The sequence below is a fragment of the Apis florea genome, unplaced genomic scaffold, assembly GCF_048593485.1.
Source record: "Apis florea isolate Af1SG1 unplaced genomic scaffold, ASM4859348v1 contig_2897_pilon, whole genome shotgun sequence".
NCBI lineage: Eukaryota > Metazoa > Arthropoda > Insecta > Hymenoptera > Apidae > Apis > Apis florea.
In genome coordinates this window covers 2,761,164-2,781,458 of record NW_028256665.1, presented here as the reverse complement: position 1 = coordinate 2,781,458, position 20,295 = coordinate 2,761,164, and the positions used below count along the sequence as shown (strand labels likewise).

At 21.6% G+C, this 20,295-nt stretch overlaps 5 protein-coding genes across 7 annotated transcripts; 3 read left to right on the top strand and 2 right to left on the bottom strand.

Annotated features, from left to right (window-relative positions):
• Positions 1-445: 445 nt before the first annotated feature.
• LOC100865323 (SET domain-containing protein SmydA-8) lies at positions 446-3,211 on the top strand. Its single transcript, XM_031917476.2, has 7 exons — positions 446-1,049; positions 1,478-1,846; positions 1,921-2,055; positions 2,277-2,463; positions 2,545-2,640; positions 2,749-2,822; positions 2,909-3,211. Exons 1-7 carry the CDS (start codon positions 558-560, stop codon positions 3,011-3,013), a joined length of 1,458 nt encoding a protein of 485 aa, XP_031773336.2. The 5' UTR covers positions 446-557; the 3' UTR covers positions 3,014-3,211.
• LOC100868884 (uncharacterized) lies at positions 2,482-9,040 on the bottom strand. The gene is made up of 10 exons (XM_012488682.3): positions 8,539-9,040; positions 8,280-8,355; positions 7,748-8,148; positions 5,452-7,515; positions 5,006-5,314; positions 4,562-4,895; positions 4,303-4,469; positions 3,906-4,186; positions 3,706-3,823; positions 2,482-3,610 (listed from the first exon to the last, which is right to left on the bottom strand). Exons 1-10 carry the CDS (start codon positions 8,718-8,720, stop codon positions 3,502-3,504), a joined length of 4,041 nt encoding a protein of 1,346 aa, XP_012344136.2. The 5' UTR covers positions 8,721-9,040; the 3' UTR covers positions 2,482-3,501.
• Positions 9,041-9,148: 108 nt separating this feature from the next.
• Positions 9,149-11,537, top strand: LOC100868998 (PITH domain-containing protein GA19395). 3 transcript variants are annotated; one of them, XM_086907618.1, is made up of 6 exons: positions 9,149-10,032; positions 10,108-10,289; positions 10,490-10,533; positions 10,604-10,681; positions 10,777-10,881; positions 10,962-11,537. In XM_086907618.1, exons 2-6 carry the CDS (start codon positions 10,119-10,121, stop codon positions 11,170-11,172), a joined length of 609 nt encoding a protein of 202 aa, XP_086763744.1. In that variant the 5' UTR covers positions 9,149-10,032; positions 10,108-10,118; the 3' UTR covers positions 11,173-11,537. The 3 variants fall into 3 exon arrangements, with proteins under 3 accessions (XP_086763744.1, XP_086763745.1, XP_031773377.1); XM_086907619.1 differs by having other exon boundaries at positions 9,207-9,514; XM_031917517.2 differs by having other exon boundaries at positions 9,623-9,853.
• A 264-nt stretch (positions 11,538-11,801) lies between these two features.
• Positions 11,802-16,864, top strand: LOC100865206 (putative monocarboxylate transporter 5). The gene is given in 11 exon segments (XM_086907577.1): positions 11,802-11,982; positions 14,117-14,236; positions 14,298-14,441; positions 14,743-15,011; positions 15,246-15,433; positions 15,560-15,815; positions 16,034-16,058; positions 16,061-16,198; positions 16,427-16,627; positions 16,696-16,812; positions 16,815-16,864. Coding segments are annotated over 11 exon segments (1,674 nt in total). The 5' UTR covers positions 11,802-11,816.
• Positions 16,865-17,244: 380 nt separating this feature from the next.
• On the bottom strand, positions 17,245-20,253 carry bsf (bicoid stability factor). Its single transcript, XM_086907576.1, has 10 exons — positions 20,025-20,253; positions 19,799-19,947; positions 19,609-19,728; positions 19,218-19,485; positions 18,874-19,105; positions 18,590-18,778; positions 18,304-18,511; positions 18,004-18,216; positions 17,688-17,926; positions 17,245-17,424 (listed from the first exon to the last, which is right to left on the bottom strand). Exons 1-10 carry the CDS (start codon positions 20,153-20,155, stop codon positions 17,302-17,304), a joined length of 1,872 nt encoding a protein of 623 aa, XP_086763702.1. The 5' UTR covers positions 20,156-20,253; the 3' UTR covers positions 17,245-17,301.
• Between the last annotated feature and the right edge of the window lie 42 nt (positions 20,254-20,295).

Below are 20,295 nucleotides of genomic sequence, written 5' to 3'. Positions count from 1 at the left end.
ATCAATAATAAATTTTATTCGATTTTAAAAATATTAATGTTTTGAATCGGTATAACGTAACATTTAATTCGTCTAATAATACAATTGAAATAGAATCAGTTTATTAATGAAAGATTAACTCCATTTCTATTTTTGTGACATGTAAAATATTTTATAAATATGAATTTTATCATTCCATACTTTAATTTTTAATTTTTAATTGAGTCATAATTAAACACAACAATAATGAAATAAAATGCAAATATTAAATATAAAATTTCAATTCTATTTCTGACTAAAACTAAGCATACAGACAAACATACAAACTATTTTCTTCACGTAATAATATCATTATGAATAAAAATATTTTATGTGAATTTTAGTTAATAATCTAATTAATCCTCTCATATTTTTATATAAAGATTGATGCAATATATAGATACATAGTATATAAATATAATTGCATTATATAATCTGACGATTTTCTTAAACATATATATATATATATATTCTGACAAAATTCTTTAAGATCAGTTGTTAGAAAATAATTCTTTTCAAAATCATCATCATTGTTTAATATGAATATTCAGGATATAATCGAACCAAAAGAAGTGGAAGAAGTATTTGTATCTCATTTGAAGGAAAATAAAATCTTTCAAGAACAACAACTATGGACTGTTGGTTATTCATCGCTGGGCGGTCGTGGTATGTTCGCCACTCGAGACATCAAACAAAACGAATTGATCTTCATCGATGCACCTTTGATAGTCGGGCCAAAGTGTTCAAATAAACATACAAAAATGTGCGTATGTTGTTATAAAAACGAATGCCCGTTATTTCCATGCGATAAAGGTTGCGGTTTGCCGGTTTGTTCCACTCAATGTGAGAATTCGCCGAACCATGTGAACGAATGTGAATATTTGAGATCATTGGTACCGATTTGTGGTACCGATTGGTGCTTGAATTTATTGTTAGCTACGATACCAATACGTGGTCTTTTTATGACAAAAATGCAGCGTAAATGTTTGGCCACTCTTCAATACAATAAAAATCTATTTTCAAAATATGAGGTACAATTTATGTTAATAAGTTATTTTAATTAATATTATATTAATTTATTAATATATTAATTAATATTAATAATCATTTGAAAATGAAATTTTTAATAAAAAGAAAATTAACTTATATAAGGATGATATACATTTAAAGAATAAAAGTTTAAATCTAGATTTAAAACTTTGATTAAATTTATCTTGTTATTAATATATTCGTAATAATAAATATTAAATATAAAAATTGATTTGAAGATTGATAGAAAAAAAAATTGTGAAATTTTATTTATTTTTATTACTTATGCAAATAGTTCTTAAATTATTAATATGATACTACTAATTTGATAATCATTATTGACATTAACATTTCAATAAATAAATATTTTTTTTACATAATTAAACATTTTTATCTTTTACTATTATGAAATATATTTCTATGCGAAAAGATTGAATTGCTCAAGAAAAATGTAATGAATTCTCCAAGCGACGAAGACATAGAGATGATGGAACGCGTATGCAGAGCTTTTAACACAAATTCGTTTGAAACGATTCGTGTTCATGACAAAGACCATTCTACAAATTTACGAGGACTTTATCCCCTGGGTTCATTGCAAAATCATTGTTGTATACCAAATACAAGACATTATTTTGATGAAGAATTTCGATTATATGTTAGGGCTGCTCTTCCAATTTCTACTGGAGAAGAGATCACTATGTCCTACACAAGCTTATTTTGGGATACAACATTGCGGCGGCAATTTCTGAATGTGACTAAAAATTTTTCTTGCATGTGTAAAAGATGTAGTGATCCTACGGTAATTGTAAAGATATAATAATTTTATAAACATATTAATAATTGAAATATGAGAATGTTTTTTAATTATATTAGGAATTTAATTCCAAATTAGGTGCACTTTTGTGTGCATCTGATAAATGTTGTGGAGAATTATTACCAAAAAATCCTCTTAATATGAGAACATCTTGGATTTGTAATAAATGTACCATATCGGTAAATCATAGACAGGTATTAATAGTTATTCAAATCATACAATATTATACAAATCATAAATATATGCTTTGTAATTAATAATTTATTTCATACATAATTCATACTGTAATTAAGTTTTTATTAATTTTATTGCTTTCTGTTTTAGAGCTGATACTAATTTAATAAATTTTAATTTTAGTTCCATTATTTATAAAATTTAGATTTTGTAGATTTTGTTTTTTATTTTTTTTTATTAGATATGTTCGATTCGATCAGGTTTAGCTGCTATCATAGAGGAAGTTATATATAAAACACCACGCGAGATCTTTAAGTTTCTACAAAAAGATCTTTCAATTATAGTTCCTCAGAGTAATTATCTTATTATGGATGTGAAATTTCGAATTATTTCATATTATGGCAGAAGTGACGATCTTCAATGGAAAGGTATGAATAATATACAAATTTATTTCATTTAAAATTTATTAATTTATACACTGTATGATATTTTTTTAAACATTATATTAGATTTAAGTGATACTGAATTGGATATCAAGGCAAATTACTGCAATGATTTACTTTCCGTATTAGATACTTTAAACAGTGGTGATTCTACAAAGAAGGGTAAATATATTTAAAATAAAAATTATAATTATATATTATATTGTCTTATTTATTTTTATATATAGAATATATATAGAATATTAAAAATTTTAATTTTTAATATTTTAGGTCTCATTTTATATGAATTATATTGCACAAATCTTGAAAAAATGAAACGATTCGAACAATCAGATATTCAGAAGGTAGATGAAAATTTTATTGCATATTTTATTTAGTTATTTGTTGATAGTTTTGATATATTTTATTTTTATATTGAATATTTTTTCAGATTGATGAAAATCAATGTTTATTAAAAGAAGTAATTAATATATTGCAAAATGATACTATTTCAGCTGTTAGATTCGAATACGATCAAAAATATTTTAAAAAATAAATTATTATATGCAAAAATATAAAGAAAATATTGTCGATAATATAAAATTTAGTTATAATTGTGTAATCAAAAAATTTAAAAGAATAAAAATAATGTATAATTTTTAAAATCAAAAAATTGTATATAATATTTAAAAATATAATATAAAAAAATATAATATTTAAAAAATTATATATTTTTCAAATATATCATTATTTGTAATATTCAATTGAAGTTGTTATAATTTTGATAGAGAGAATATAAAAATTGAATAATAAAAGACATTTAATTATGGAAAATTAAAGAACTAGATATTAAGAAAAAAGTATCAATTTAATCTCTTTTTACATTGCACCATAGATGGCTAAGTTTGCAGCAGAAAATATCTAAATAGCTGAACTAGACTAGCAAGTAACAAAATGATGCACTTATGCTCTATACTATTTTATAATATAATGTAGTAGCAAAGTGCAATTCTGAAAATCACGTCCTATAAATAAAAAAATATTTCATACAGCTTGTTCTAATAAACATTTTGCTTCTTCATATAAAGCTGTACAAGGTCTTAAAACTTCTAAATCGTAATCTACATCCTCATCAATATTTACATTATTATTCCTGTAACATATATATATATATATATGTTATTCATAATGATATTATTTATTATTATATTATTTTACTTTATTAAAAAATGATTTAACAATGTTTACCTATACAGAAAATCATCTACCGTAGATAGCGTATCATTATTTAAATCACGCAGCAAATGATTTCGTGTAAGTGCTGTGTGCATAAATGCAACATTGTGAAGGAAAAATTCCGAATGATCTAAAAATAAATATTATTTATTTAGTATACCATTAAACAAATATGATTAAAATAATTTACTAAAATATATTAAATAACAAACCGTCCTTTCCATATTTTTTTGTCAATTTTTTCATTACATCTTCACCTGCATATTTCGCAGAAACACCAATTCTGTGTAAAATTGCTTTGCATTGCCAACGATTTTCTGAATTTTGATTACATGATGTAGATTTACGAGATTGCGTTTCCTTAACAAGACTCTCCCAATCAACTCCTAAAGCATCTCCTAAACCTTTACCACTCGTTTTAATGTCCTCTTCTAATTCACCATCAGAAATTTCTTCAAAATCCATAGTTTCCATATTTTCATCTTCCATATTTCTATATATATTTTAATAATTTATTAATATAATTTATATATATTTTAATCATTTATTAATATAATCTATATAAAATAAATAACAAAGTTTAAAAACTTTAAAAGTTAAAAATACTACCTAAATGATATTGTATCAGTATTATCTTTTCCTTTAGCATTAAAAACTGTTTCTTCTATAGTTTCTTTTGGAGATGAAAGATCTGCCTCTTGAATTGTTGGTTGACCATCTCGTTGTATAATATCGGGAGTTCTTTTCGTTACTCTCGTTTTATTTATATCTATATCCTATAAATATTAGTTTTAAAAATTTTAATATGGACTCTTAAATTTATAAAATGAATTCAATTAAATATCCAATCAAAATAAATAGAACGTACTGTGATATCTTCCATGTTTAATATATCATCTGGATCATCACTAATATCACTGAGATCACTCTCAGTATGAAGTGTTTGTAAAGATTCATCAATGCAACTACGTTTTGAATCAGATGTAACAGTTTCTTTTGTTTCAGATTTTTCTTTTAAGACAGCCTTTTTTTGAAAAGTATCTGTAGATTTTTCTCGAGTTATAGATAATTTACCTTCTGCTAATTCCATTAACTTTTTATTAATAGGTTCTTCTTTCATACTACCATATAAAGATGCTTGTTTAGAATTATGAACTGTACATTCATCTCTAGTTTCAGAACTATTATAAGTTCTTCTTTTACTAAAAAGAAATAAAAAATAACTTATATATTTATAAAAATATATAAGTTATATATAATAACTTATAACTATATTTATAAAAATCATTGATTAAATAAATTTATAACATACTTATGTGATGTGGACTCTGCTATTTCTAATTCCTTAGATCGATCATTTCTATAATGACTTCGAATATGCACTGATTGATTATCCCATTTTCGAGAATCGCTTGATTTCCAATCTGATACAGAATTATCATATCGAGAATTCCATTCATCATCATGTACTTCTGATCGAGGAAGACTCTCTCTATTATCCCATAATGCTCTTACTCGCCATTCTCTTTCTTCCCAATCAACGGGACCATAAGTTCGCTCTCGGCTATGTTCTACATCACGATGATGATTATCCCAATCATCATTAGGAACATTTTCATCTCTATATAATAAAAAATAAAAAAAATAAATAAAAAATAATAAAAAGCAAATAAAAAAAAAATCTGCATTATTTTAAGTAATAATCTGATTTAATAATAATAATGCAGATTATCATATATCTAGAATTAATTAATATACCTAATAGATGTGTTACTTCTTAATTTTTCTCCAGAATAAAGTGGATGTCTATGATGATGATGATGATGCCGATGATCATCAAAGGAACTTCTATCAGTTGTTTGAACAACATATCTAGATTCTCGAGATCTTTCTTCACGAATTCCACGTCTTTCATCAAATGGACTATCATATCTTCTTCCATCAACAGTTTTTCTTCTATCATCTTCATGAACATGATGATCACGATAATCTAAATGTGAAGATGCTTCCTCTTGTTCATCCCAATGTTCTGATAAACGTCCGTAATTTCTATTGTAATTTCTGTCAATTTCAATTGTTCGTCGCGGACTACTTTCTCGTCTTTCGATTAACCGATCAACTTTGGTTGGCGTAACGCGTGATTGATCATGCTCAGATGTATGATTTCGATCATACCTTGTGCTGAATCGTCTGTGTCTTTCACGATCATAATGTGTAACATCTATTCTATCAATTAAATTATCTCGCGAATTTGACAATGTAGGTGGAGCGGATGAAGATGATGAAGATGTTATAGAAGATTGAACAACTGGTAAAGAAGATGCTTGTGATAATGGTGGTGCATTGTGTGTACCTTTATCGAGCAACGATGTTCTGTCTAAAGATCTTTCTCGCGGAAAACGATCAACGCGATCTCTAGGTGAATTTACACCAGCTTTACGAACTGACGTATCCTTATCTACAGTATTTCGATCATATCTACTATCAATACGCTGTGACGTTCTGTCTCTATCAGAAAGAGTTTTTGTTTCAGATCGTTCTCTTTCTCTATCATTTCTACGTTCTCGAGTTCCATTTTTTTCAAAAATATTATCTTTCATTATTAATCGTTCTTTATCCCGACTATAACGCGTATTCTTATCCGTTGTTAAATTTATCGATGCTGAAACTAAAGATGGTACATCTCTATCTCTTGATTTAATTGATTCTTTTTCTCTATCACGGTCACGATCTCGATCACGATCTCGATCTCGATCACGATCTCGATCTCTATCGCGATCACGATCTCGATCTCGATCTCTGTCTCGTTCGCGATCACGTTCTCGATCTCTATCTCGATCACGATCTCTTTCCCGTGGTCGTTCGCGACAACGTTCTTGTAAATCTTCTTTATCTTTATCACGACCATCACGTTGATCTCGAGCAAGCCTTGAATGCCCACGTTCATCTCTCGTGTGCTCTTTATCACGACGTTCTCTGCTCTTTTGTCGAGTTTTATCACCTAAATAAGTTTTATCGTCAAATTCTTTACCAATTCTTCTATGGCTTTCTTCTTGATTTGATACCTGTCTGGTTTTGCTATTTTGTTCATTTTTTCGTATATCTTCTCGGTCTTTAGTTTTATCACTTTTATGTGATTCACGATCTTTCTTTTCTGTATCTCGAGATCTGTTTGTAGAAAGTTGTCTATCTTGAGTTTTTGATGGCGTAAACTCTCGTTTTGATGATCTTGATGATTTTTCAGGTGTACGACTACGGCGAGTTTTAGTTGAAATTGTTTCTTTCGAGTGCTGATGTTTTGATCTTTCAGATGTCGGAGATGTTCTAGATCGTATATCTTTATCTTTACATTTTGCTTTTAATCTTTCATTTGTTTTAATTTTTTCATCTATTGCACGATTTTTTTCTTTATCCTGTTCTTTAATTTTATCAAAAGATTTATTTTTAACACTATCTTTAGATAATTCATCTATATCACGTATTTTTTTATAATGTTTATCTTCTTTCTCCATATCTCTGCCTTTTACAATTTTTGGAGATTCACTTCTATTTCTTTCTCTAACTTTATTGGATGTTCCATGATGAGGCACAGATACTGAAGAGCCTAATACTGAGGTTGTTGTTGATGTTACTGTTGTGGATACTTGTATTGCTGGAGATCTTGTACGAGGTGTAGAAGAATGTTTTTTTGATGCTGAAGATGAATTATATTTTTTTGCTGTTCTAGCACTAATTTCCTTTTTTGTGGAATTACTTTCAAATTTACGTTTCTTCTTGATTGATAGTTTTTCATTTTTTGTTCCAAGTCTTTTTAATTTTAATCTGTAAAAATTTTTAAATAATAAAAAACTTATATAATTTTTTTATATAGGTTTATACATTAGTTATACATTAAATTTTAACAAAAATATTAAAATATAGATTATTAATTTGTAATTTTATATTAATATTTATGTTATACATAAAAATATATAACATAATAATCTCAAAAATTTTAAGTATTTTTACATGTTAAATAAAATAAAATAATACTTAATAATGATATATAGCTTACTTTCGTTTTCTTTCTTTATCTTCATCATAATCAGTAGATCCACTATGATGTCGCTTAGATTTAATTTTTTTTATTTTTTTACGTGAATCAGATGTTGAACTAGAAGATGAATCTTCACTACTAGAACTACTACTACTGCTAGATGTACTTGAAGTATGTGAACTAGAGGAAGAAGTCATAGCTTTTTTCTTTTGTCTTATTTTATCTTTTCCATGAACTTCTTTATCTTTCTTCATTTGTAATTCTAATTCACGCTGCAACAATTGTCTACGTCTCTCTAATACTTTTTCGTCTTCGTATTCCAAATCTGTTTGATTCCACTCTTCTAAATTTAAATCAGGACTATGTGATGTTTTTTTTACAATCTTAGAAGTAAGCCTTTTAAATGGATCCTCAATAAGCTAAATATTAATAAATATATATAAATATAAATATCTATATCTTTAAATAAAATAATACAAATGAACAAATATTTTTGATTTTTTTTTAATTAAATTTTTTACAGAGAATTTGATATAAATTATATACTTACTCCAGTTGTACTTGCAATAGCATTATCCTTTTTGGCACGCTTGGACGGACTTATTAATGTGTGAGTATTTGCATATCTAATTGCAATATCAAGAAAAGAAAATGATGATCATCTTAAATAAAATCAATGATAATTCTTACTCTATGATTTGAATAATAAATTTAATATATAATTATGTATTATCATTACTATAAAAAATATAGAACAAATGCATATTTAATTTTTTATGCAAAATAAATTGATTTCAAATTATACTTGCTTGCAATTCTTTCCATATGAACAACTGCCGTTTAATGCCCAGTTTCTACAATAATCCGATGAATTTTGGCCGGCAGTAACTGCTGGTTTAGTCCCCAACCTCTCAAACACACTAGGTCGACGAGAGTCTGTATTACATTTCGTAGGGTCAACCGTTATCTTCCTTATGTTTGATTTTGACATATTATCACCATAAAACAATTATGTTTTCACAATGGAAGCACATAACTGCAGCATGCAAATATTCATTTGCTATGAAATCACCATTAATCAATTAAATATTCACAAATACAATCACGATTCTCAAAGGATTGGTTTCCTTTGCATTTAAGAACTAAAAACATTTGAATAATAAAAAATATAAGTTTATTATATTCTATATAATTATTTTTTTTATGACAATATCATAATATTTTCACTTTCGTATTACATATCTTTAAAATCCCAGATATTTTTTACTGTTACTTATGATTGAAGTATTAAACTGTACAGAAAACAATAGTGACTAACTGAATGAAGTTATAAGTAATATAAAATTCAATGTTACCAACTAACAATTATAAATATAGAAACCAATTCAAATATTAGTATTTCAATAAATATACAAAAAGAAAAAATATTATATAAGAATATGAAATAATATGTGTTATAAAAATATTTCTATATATCATATTATATTAAAAACGTAAAACATTATATATAATTTTTGAACCAATGAATTGTGACATTTTAGATTTTATTTTAGTTATTAAAAAAAAATTAAAACAAATTTAAAACAAAAAAGACCTAAAATTTATTGTATATCTAAGTAAAATTTAATGAAAGTATATTACGAACTAGATAAATAAATTTATATAATATGTTTTTAATAGAAACAAGATCTTTTAAACAAATATTTACAAAAGTTTAATTATATTAAATATAAAATAAATATTAATAAATAAAGAATATAATCTTTTAAATTTAAAATTTTTATGGTAATATTTATCTTAAATTAATACAAAACTATAATAATTTTCTTATTTATATTATATTATATTATATTATATTATATTATATTATATTATATTATTATAATATAAATTGAAACTAAAATGAAAGAAAATTTTAACAAATTATTAATAACTTTAATATCATAATTATTTGTAATATTTTTATATTTTTAATAATAATAATATGTGCATATATATATTTAATTATTAAAATACATACATAATTCCGACTATCGTTTTTAGTACCTTAAACGTTTTGTCACGTTGCACATCGAATTAATTCATTCATACATATCTTTCTTCTATATATTTAAAATTGAAATAGTAATAATTGTATTTTAATTTATATATTTTTAATTTTGTTCATTTTAATTACAGTTAATTAGATAAAATAATATTAATGTATAATTTATTTATATTTTTATATATTAGTAATGTATAAGTGTATTATTTTTAACATAAGAAAAATATTTTAAAATAATAAATCTATTACAATTATTATTGTAATTATTATTGATATTAATGTTAATATAAATTTGTTATTTATTTGTTGATTTATTATCTATATTTTTATTCAGGTTTTTTAAAAATGGCTCATCAATGTAGTTGTGGAGGTATACATAATGATGGAGAATTGGGTGTACAATATAATTTATACCAAAAAATTGATATAGAAAACATAGAATGTTTAAATGAATATGAGGAAGGTAGTGGGGCTACTGTATTTAAATCATGGGAAAATAGATTAGATAGAAATAAAGTAATTATCACAAAAAAAAGATTTTTAATATAAATTATATAAATTATATTATTTTATTTCATTTATTATTTTTTATTATTTTTTATTATATTACAATTATATTTATGTATTTATGATATATGTATGTATATAAATATATATATATATATTATATATTATATATATATAAATTTGTATATTATTTCTATATTCTTTTTCAGTATGTCGAAAGTGATATGGATAATGAACTTCTGTTTAATATCCCGTACGTTTTTTATTTAGACATATTTTTTAACAAAAGTACATTAGTAGAAATATTATTATTTCTTTTTCAGTTTTACTGGAAATATAAAATTAAAAGGCCTTATTATTATAGGAGGAGAAGATGATTTTCATCCAAATAAAGTAAAACTGTAAGTTTTTATATATAAAAATAGAATTTAGAACCTATAAAAATGTAAAATATCTATATTATATATATATTAAAAAAAAAATCTTATTGATATAGGTATAAAAATAGACCACATATGACATTTGATGATATTAACACAGAACCAGAACAAGAGTTTGATTTATGTATAGATACAAATGGGATACATGAATATTCTCTTAAGTATATATATCTGATTATGTCTATAAGCATTATATAAAATAGTGTTATTATATAAATATACAATATAATTTTTAATTTAGGATAGTTAAATTTTCATCATTATATCATTTAAGTTTACACTTTATTGGTACTGAAAGAACAGATAAAATAAAAATTTATTACATTGGATTAAAAGGAGAATGGTCACCTGCACATCAACATGGTGTTACTATTTGTACTTATGAATTACGTCCACAAATGAATGATCATTCAAGAGGAGATCTTGAAAATATTGACAGAGCAATTAGTTGATTTTATATTAAAAAGTTAAAACTTCACTTTATATAAAAAAAATAAAAAAAAATAAAAATAATTCTGAAGATCAATAAATATTTGTATTCAAATGAATGTTTATTTATTAATTTTATTTTAATTCAATCAATTTTACATGTTAATATTATTATTATATTTTTATTATATTAATTTTATGCTTAGTTATGAATTGATACTAAAAAATTAATAATATTAGTTATGAATTGATATTAAAAAATTAATATTAATAAATCGATACTATCATACTAAGATACTATCATAGTAAAGCTATATTTTTCTGATAAAGATTATACCGACAAATGTATCCAAATATAAATAAATTAATATTATAATTAATATTAAAATGAATTTTGATTAATACATTATTTATCATTATCATATAATGAAAGAAATGAAAGAAAATTCTTGAAATTTGTAACAAAGAAAAAGACGCGCTTATGTTAAAAATTTATTATATTTAATATTATCTCTAAATAACATAATAATAATTTTTGTATTGTTAAAAATAATGTATTTCTTAAAGTCTCAATATTTTCTTTTCTTTTTCATTTTTTTCTATTATATTGATATCAACTTAAAATTTCGATATTCGATATCGCGAGAAATAACATTCAATTGTGTTCATGGCATATACGATTGTTAGCTCCTCAATTGAGGCAAATAGACAGAATAAAAAAAATGTCAATAAAGAAAATATCGTTTGTATGGACTCATCAAATATTATAAAACCACCAGACGGAGGATGGGGCTATATAGTAGTTCTAGCAGCTTTTCTAATTCATGTAATCGGTAAGTGGATTTTTTTTTGTTTGATATATTTGTTGAAGTTTTATTTATAAATTGGAAAGACATATTATCCATCTTTTCTTTTTCTTTCATTTCTAATTTCGAATTTTATTTTCGAATTTAATTTTATTTTATGTTTTATCATATAATGATAAAATATTTTCAGTTTAATATAAACAATATATTTTTATAAATTACTTTTAAAGTAATTTTTAAATTTATATTACATTTAAGATATCTTGTAACATTTTTTATTTCAATGAAAAGCCAATTATACAATATAAGTTAATAATATAATTATATTGCTATTTATAATAGAAATTTAATGAAAATATATTTTGTGTTAATTTATTTTTATTTATTTACTTTTTCTTTCTTTTCGAATTATTTTATCGTTATTATTATTATTATTATTATTATTATATCGTCAGGTTTTAAGAAAATTAATTGAATAAATGATATCTTTATTAATTTTAAACAAATAAAACATCTTACAATAAAACAAAAATAAAAGACGAAATCATAAATCATGTTAATTTAATTATAATTAATCATGTTAATTTAATAATAATTCAAAAAATTTATTAAAGTTGATCTAATGAGTTTTTTATTTTATAAAAAATATCTCAAAAAAACCAATACTTCACAATTCATTAATTATATATTATTAATTTTTTTAATTTATTCAATAATAATAATATTTAAAAAAAAACTTTTCCAATAATGAAAACGAATAAAAGCCAAGACTATTGTTATATGACTATTTTTAATATTTAATTCTTTTATCTCATTAAAATTACAGATATTATATTATATTTAAATTGTGAAAATATGATAAGAATCGAAAATTTTTTTCTCTTGTATAAGAATATGTATTTTTTACAAATTACAAATTAATTTATTACATTATTAAATATAATTAATTAAATATGCGTTATAATATATATATTTTTTGTGTGCATGATTATTAAAAAGAAAGAAAACTAATCTCATACATATTTGCGCATGCATTTTTTCCCTTTCTTTCAGAAAGTTTTGACGAACATGAACAAAGTTTCTGAAGAACATGAAAACATTTTGACGAAATTATAAAATATTATATAATTATTATTTTCCTTTTTTATATAAAAAGATAAAATGCAATAGAGCATGATAAATCTTTAAATACTTATATTTTCTTAATATGATTGTTTATAATATAAAATAATTAAAATTTTACATAAGCTTTATAATAAACAGAGATCGCTAATTAATATATTACAAGATTAAAAAATTTTTAAATATATGAAAAATAGAAAAGAGTATATTGAAAAAAATGATTTGATATTGATTGACATTGCACAACATTTAAACGATATATAGTATATAGTATATGTATATATGTTTGTTTGTGTTTCTTTTTATTTTTTTATCTATGATATATATAAAAATAATATTTCTATTATATATATACATATTCATTAAAATTCATTAAAATTATAGATTTCTATTTTAAATATTATAAATTTAAAAATGATTACTATATCTATTCTGTAAAGATTATAATATAATATATAGTATTATAACAGGATCATATCAATACAAATATAACAATTAAAATTATATTTAAAATAATTTTCATTCAAACAATTAGAATAGAAATGTTACATAATAAATGAATTTTAGCGAAAATGATTTCGTTTTTAATATCCACAATCGAACTGCATTATTGTTCAGTTATTCTCTTATTATTTATTATATATATATGAAAATATCACATACAAAGAAACTTTAATGCATTTAAGATATAACTCTTTCATTTAAAATATAAATAAATATTTAAATATAAAATATAAAATTACAATATAAATGCTTTTACAATATACATGTGTATGTTTATTTTCCAAATTAAATACTTTGATATTATGAAATTTAAATGAATTAAAAAATATTTTGTGCATAAATAATAATATTCAATCATTTTCATTTAAAATATTGTTTATATTTATTGCACTTATGATTGGAAATAAAATAAACAAAAATTCTTTTTGCAAAGAAATGAATATTAATGAAATTATTTTGACTAAATGAAAACTTAAATAAAATATGTCTAAAATAAAATTCTATTTTCATTAAAAACAATTTTTTTTTAATATAGTGGATGGCACGACATATTCGTTCGGTGTTTTTTATTTAGAATTTTTATATTATTTCGAGGAAGGAAAAGGTGCAACTGCATGGATCGCATCAATATTAGTTGGTGTCACTTTATCTTCAGGTAAACTTGTAATTGATAATAATTTTGCTTTCTTGAAAATATAATAAAAGATTTATTAAAGGTCCAATATCAGGTTGGTTTGTGAATAAATTTGGATGTCGAATAGTAGCCATAGCTGGTTCAGTAATAGCAAGTATGTGCTTAGTGATGAGTATGTGGGCTCGAAATATTATGACATTATATTTTTCAATTGGCATTGGAACAGGTAACATGAATATTGTTTTCATCAATTCATATCTTTTTATCAATATATATTATTTTTAATATCTTTCAAATTATTAAATAAAACTGCTGTAGAATAATAAATTCATAAGTTCAATAGTTAGATTCATAAGTTAGATTATATGCGATTTTCATTTTTAATGGATTCGCGCTATAAATCGCGAATTCTTATAATGTAAAACGTATCGATGAAAATCACTCTATATATTCCAGATATATTTTAATAAAACATGATATATATGCTATCTGTTATATAAATTTTAAAAAAAATATTAATATTACAGGTTTAGGTTTTGGTTGCATTTATTTACCTGCCATCGTTAGTGTAACATGTTATTTTGAAAAATATCGATCTCTTGCAACAGGAATCGCTGTATGCGGTTCTGGTTTAGGTACATTAATTTTCGCTCCTTTCTTAGACTATCTTGTCTCAATATACGGATGGCGAGGAACATTTTTGATTTGTGCTGGAATTATTTTAAATTGTATTGTTCTTGGAGCACTCTTTAGACCTCTTGAAATGAATAAAGAAAAAAAGAAAAATTTTTCAGAGGTATAAAATTCTTGTATGTATTATTATAAAAAATTTAATAATAATATCATTATATTATATAATAAATTGAATTATATAGAAATAACTATATAGAAATAAATGCAAATATTTTTTGTCGAATATATATATTATATTGAAATTGAATGTATTTAAAAATTATATAAAACTATTATTTTTTTAATATATTTAAACTGGCGATATAATACTATTTAAAATCTAGTATTTAATTTTTAGGAATTTTCACAAAATTTGAAAAAAGATTCTCAAAAATATTCAAACAATTTACATAATCAGAAAGAAAATAAGTTATGCAGCGTGAGTTTTCGAAAAGAAAATAAAACCGATATAAAATCTTTGAGTCAACCTGTTTTAATTTCGAATAATATAATACAAGATAATTCAGAGAACATCTATAAACAATAGTAAGTAATTTTTTTGTATTTATGTATTTGATGTTAGTAAAAAATATTAATTAAATTTCTTTTCATTTAAAAAAAAAATAAATATAAAATTCTTAAATTTTTTAATATAATAATAATTATATATAGTCCTAATTTAACACAAGAGCATAGTGAAGAAGTACTTCATATTCATGAATTTTCTAAAAGTTTATCCAATAAAATGGAACATATAAAATCAGATTATAAATGTGACTCTGCATCTAGAATTTATAATAAAAAGAAAGTAGATAACTTAAAAAAAAATATAGATATTTCTATATTTAAAAATCCAATATTTATATTATTTATTTTTTCTAACTTTTGTACCAGTATTGGATTCTATATACCATATATATATATATTGGTATGTATAAAATTTTATTAAGAAAGTCCTTAACTTTTTAATAGTAAAAATTTTTTAATTCTGATTTTATGGTATTTATAAGCTTATATAAAAATTTATTATTAAATTTATTATTATTAAATTTTATAATTTTCAAATAATTTATATTAAAAATGATATAATATTGTATATATATATAAGTTTAATAAAAATAAGTTTAATAAAAATATTAATTATAGCCTCAAGCTGAAGAACAAGGAATTAATAAACAGATGCAAGTTATCTTCTTGCAGTAATTGGAATTGCTAATATAATTGGTCGTATAATTATGGGATACATATCAGATAAACAATGTGTTAATCGATTATTAATATATATCTTAGTTCTTCTAATATGTGGTGTTTGTAAGTATTATTCTTACCATATTTATAATTTAATGATAGTTTTAATCAATATTATTATATATTATAAAAATTATATATATATATATATATATATATTATTACATATATATATATATATATATATATATTATAAAAATATTAATTATTATATTGCCATTAAAATAATAAATTAATGTTATTCATTATTTATTATTTTAATTTTTAATTATTTTTAATTTAATTATTTAGCTACAACTTTCAGTACATTTTGTGTGTCTTTCGCATCATTTACACTTTATTCTTTTATATTTGGATTTACATCTGGGGCTTATGTCGGTCTTACGTCAGTGATTTTAGTAGATTTATTAGGTTTAAATCAACTCACCAATACATTTGGTCAGCTTTTATTATTTCAAGGTTTTGCTTCACTTTTAGGACCACCCATTGCAGGTGTGTATATAATAATTATAGTTTTTAATATCATATAATTTTTTATAATTAATATTTTTATTTTTTAGGATGGCTATATGATGGACTTCAATCCTATGATCCTGGATTTTATACTGCAGGTGGTATAATTACTATTAGTGGACTGATATTATTTTTTATACCTATTATTCAACAAAAAATTCAGAAAAAATAAATATTTAAAAAAATAAAAATGGAATATACAATTAATTTGCATAAAATATTTCTTTCATTTAGTTATTATTTATTACTAATTGATTTTTTATTACTTCATACTACCATGTATATGTATACAAGGTGTCTCAAAAATGTGAAAACATTGATTATTTGAGAATTCTAATTGAAGAAGCTAATTTTAAGCATTTTTCTTTTCAAAAACTTTCATTTGTTAACAAGTTATTAACAAAAAAACATTAATTAATCTTCTCAAAAATTTTCATCTTAATGGATGTTTCCATATTTTTAAGACATTCTATATACATATTTTTTTATTTATATATACTTTCTTAACTATAAAAAATTTATATAAAATAAATTATTATTTGATTTATATTAAATAGATACAACAAAAAAATATTTAATAAAATAAGATTATTTGATAAATTTGAAGCTTTTTATTATTTATTAAATACAAGTGTTATAAAATATTTGACACTTTATTTTATTAAATTTTGAAGTATATGCATTACATCATTTTTTGCATCACCCAAAAATTCATTTATTGTTTCCACTGTTTCAAGTCTTAAATTAACACCATAACGTATTAAATGTTTTATTATCTAAAAAAATAATAAAATTTTAATCATTTATTATTAAGTTATTATTTAAAATTATTGATTATAGATATTAATTATTTCTATAATTATATATTTTAATAATTTAAAATATAATTTTTATCTTTTTCTCTTACTCACTCATAATAATATATACACATATATATTACTTTAATTTAATTTATTATAAATAACTTAAAAAAAAATAACTATATATATATATATATATATATATATTGAAAATTCTATATTGAATTTTAATTTTATACCTTCATCATCCATATTTTTTGTGATGGGAAATCAATCATAAATTCATGTAATTGCTTGTCCATAGATACAAACATTGTCTGAGGTGATTTGCTTAATATAACTGTTGAATTTGAATTTATATTTTCCACTACATTACAACTAATATATAAAAAATTTATTACATCATTTTTAAAAATTGCAGAAAGTCTAAGATCATAAGCAATTATTTTATAAAAATATTCATCTTGAAAATATCGCACTATAATAAAAAATGATATATATTGTTAAATATATATTTTAAGTTAAGTTATATATATATTTAAATTTTTCACTTACTATATATAGCAGCTTCTGCTATTTTCCTTTTTTTCAATAAAAATAATACATAAGAATTATTAATTATGGTTTCACTTATTTTATATTTCATTAATAGTTTTCTTATATAAGTCACTTCTCCATATGTAAATGGTAAAACATAATCCGTAATTGTATCAATACAAGGCAATATATTAAAATCATTGATCATAATGTTAAGAATATTTAAAATACCTAAAAATATATTTTTATTCATATTATGTGTAAACATATAATATATAATAATAAAATATTTCATATATTTAAATGTAAAATGCATACCTTGTAAACTATATTTATTTGCTTGCCTAATTAAAAGTGGCCAAAAGTAATGTGGGCGTAATAAACAATGTTTTTTACATATTTTGAGCAAAAGAAGAGACAAATTGTCATTTTTCTTTAATGAATAATATAGTGATATTAAAAAATATTTTTTGGATATCTCTTTATTTCCCGTAAAATTACAAAACAAAATAATATCTTTAATTAGCTATAATAATAAATACATTTTAATAGAAAATAAAATATAAAAAATAAAATATATATTATATATACATATTCTTCTTACCACATTATTATTAATTATATGTTTTAAAATTAATTTCAGAATACTTTCAAATTGAGGATGCTCATTATTTAAACCTATCTTTAAAAGTGCCTTTATAGCTATATGTATATAATTAATATTTATTATTTTTAATATGATTTCTATTTCATTATTTGAAATGATCTTTTTTTTTCTTAAATATTCATACATCTAATAAAATATAAAAATAATAAAAATGATTAAATTATTAAATTTTTGTGATATAGATTAATAATAATTTACTATATAATTCATCAAATTCTTACAGCATCAATATCTTCAGTGTGATTATTTTCTGCTAATGTATAAATTACTTTCAAAATATTTATATTATTAAAATATATGTTATTTAAATTACAATCTTTAATTATTTCTTTGATTTTAATAATATTATTTAATTTAGCATAAGTATACATAATAATAGCATATGTTTCATTAGTTATATTTAATTTATATTGTTTCATATTATTTAGAATATTATTTACATTTTTTATATCTCTGAAAAATATTATAAATATATAAATTTAAATGTTTATTTAAAAAATAAATATTATATTGATATATAAAAAACAATGTTTATTTAATCAGATATATATATATATATATTTACCCAGATTGAGAATATGCTAGCATTAATGAATCAAAAATAGATTTTGATATAGAAAATCTTAACTTTTTCATATCATGTAAAAGCATTAATGCTTTATTAATATTTCCTTTCATACAATAATATTTAATACATATTTCATATGTATATTCATTTGGATAAACATTTTTATATTTCATGTCTTCTAATAAGTTCATAATTGAGAAATTATGTTCATTTTCTATATATAATTTTAAAAGTTCGTTATAATGGACTGTTGACATCTCGAAATCTTTAAATTCAATATAAACAAATATATTAAATTTTATTTTTATTTCATATTATACATTTCTTATATATTTCATATAATAATATTATATTTTATAAAATTATTAATAATGTATTGAAAACATACTGCATACAGTTAAAATTATCCATAAAGATTCTGCAAGTTTTATTCTGTCTATTGGTAAACAATCAGTTACATTATTACACCAGCAAAGTAATAAAAGTAACTTATGTGTATCTATGACATCTATAATAAACAATAGAAATATTCTTGTAATATATATCAATATTATAATATTATATATATGATGACTTACACGATGAATCTATAAGATCTATAATACTTATCATTTCTTTTTTTGATATACAATTGTTTACTTCCATTTGTTTATATATATTATTAAATTTATCACTTATCAAGTTTTTTTTATCATTTTCTTCAATTTGTGTTATAAAAACCATATTCCTATGACATATATGGTATATATAACTGTTTATAAACTTTTTTTAGTAATAAAAATATAATAAATTTGAAAAACTAACCTTATTATCATATTAAATGTTTTACTATATTGTTGAGTAAAAAAATTTGTAATTTTTTGGTTTTCAATGAATATTTTAAATTTTAAATGATTTCTAAAATGATTTATACATTGTAATAAAATACCTGACATGATAACTTAAAATTATTTAATAAAAATAATATGTGTTTTTTGAAGTATATTTTGCATTACCTAACCTTACAATCACAATCATTCGCAATCAAACATAAATACATTATTAAAAATATAATTATTTGTTAATTTATAATTAT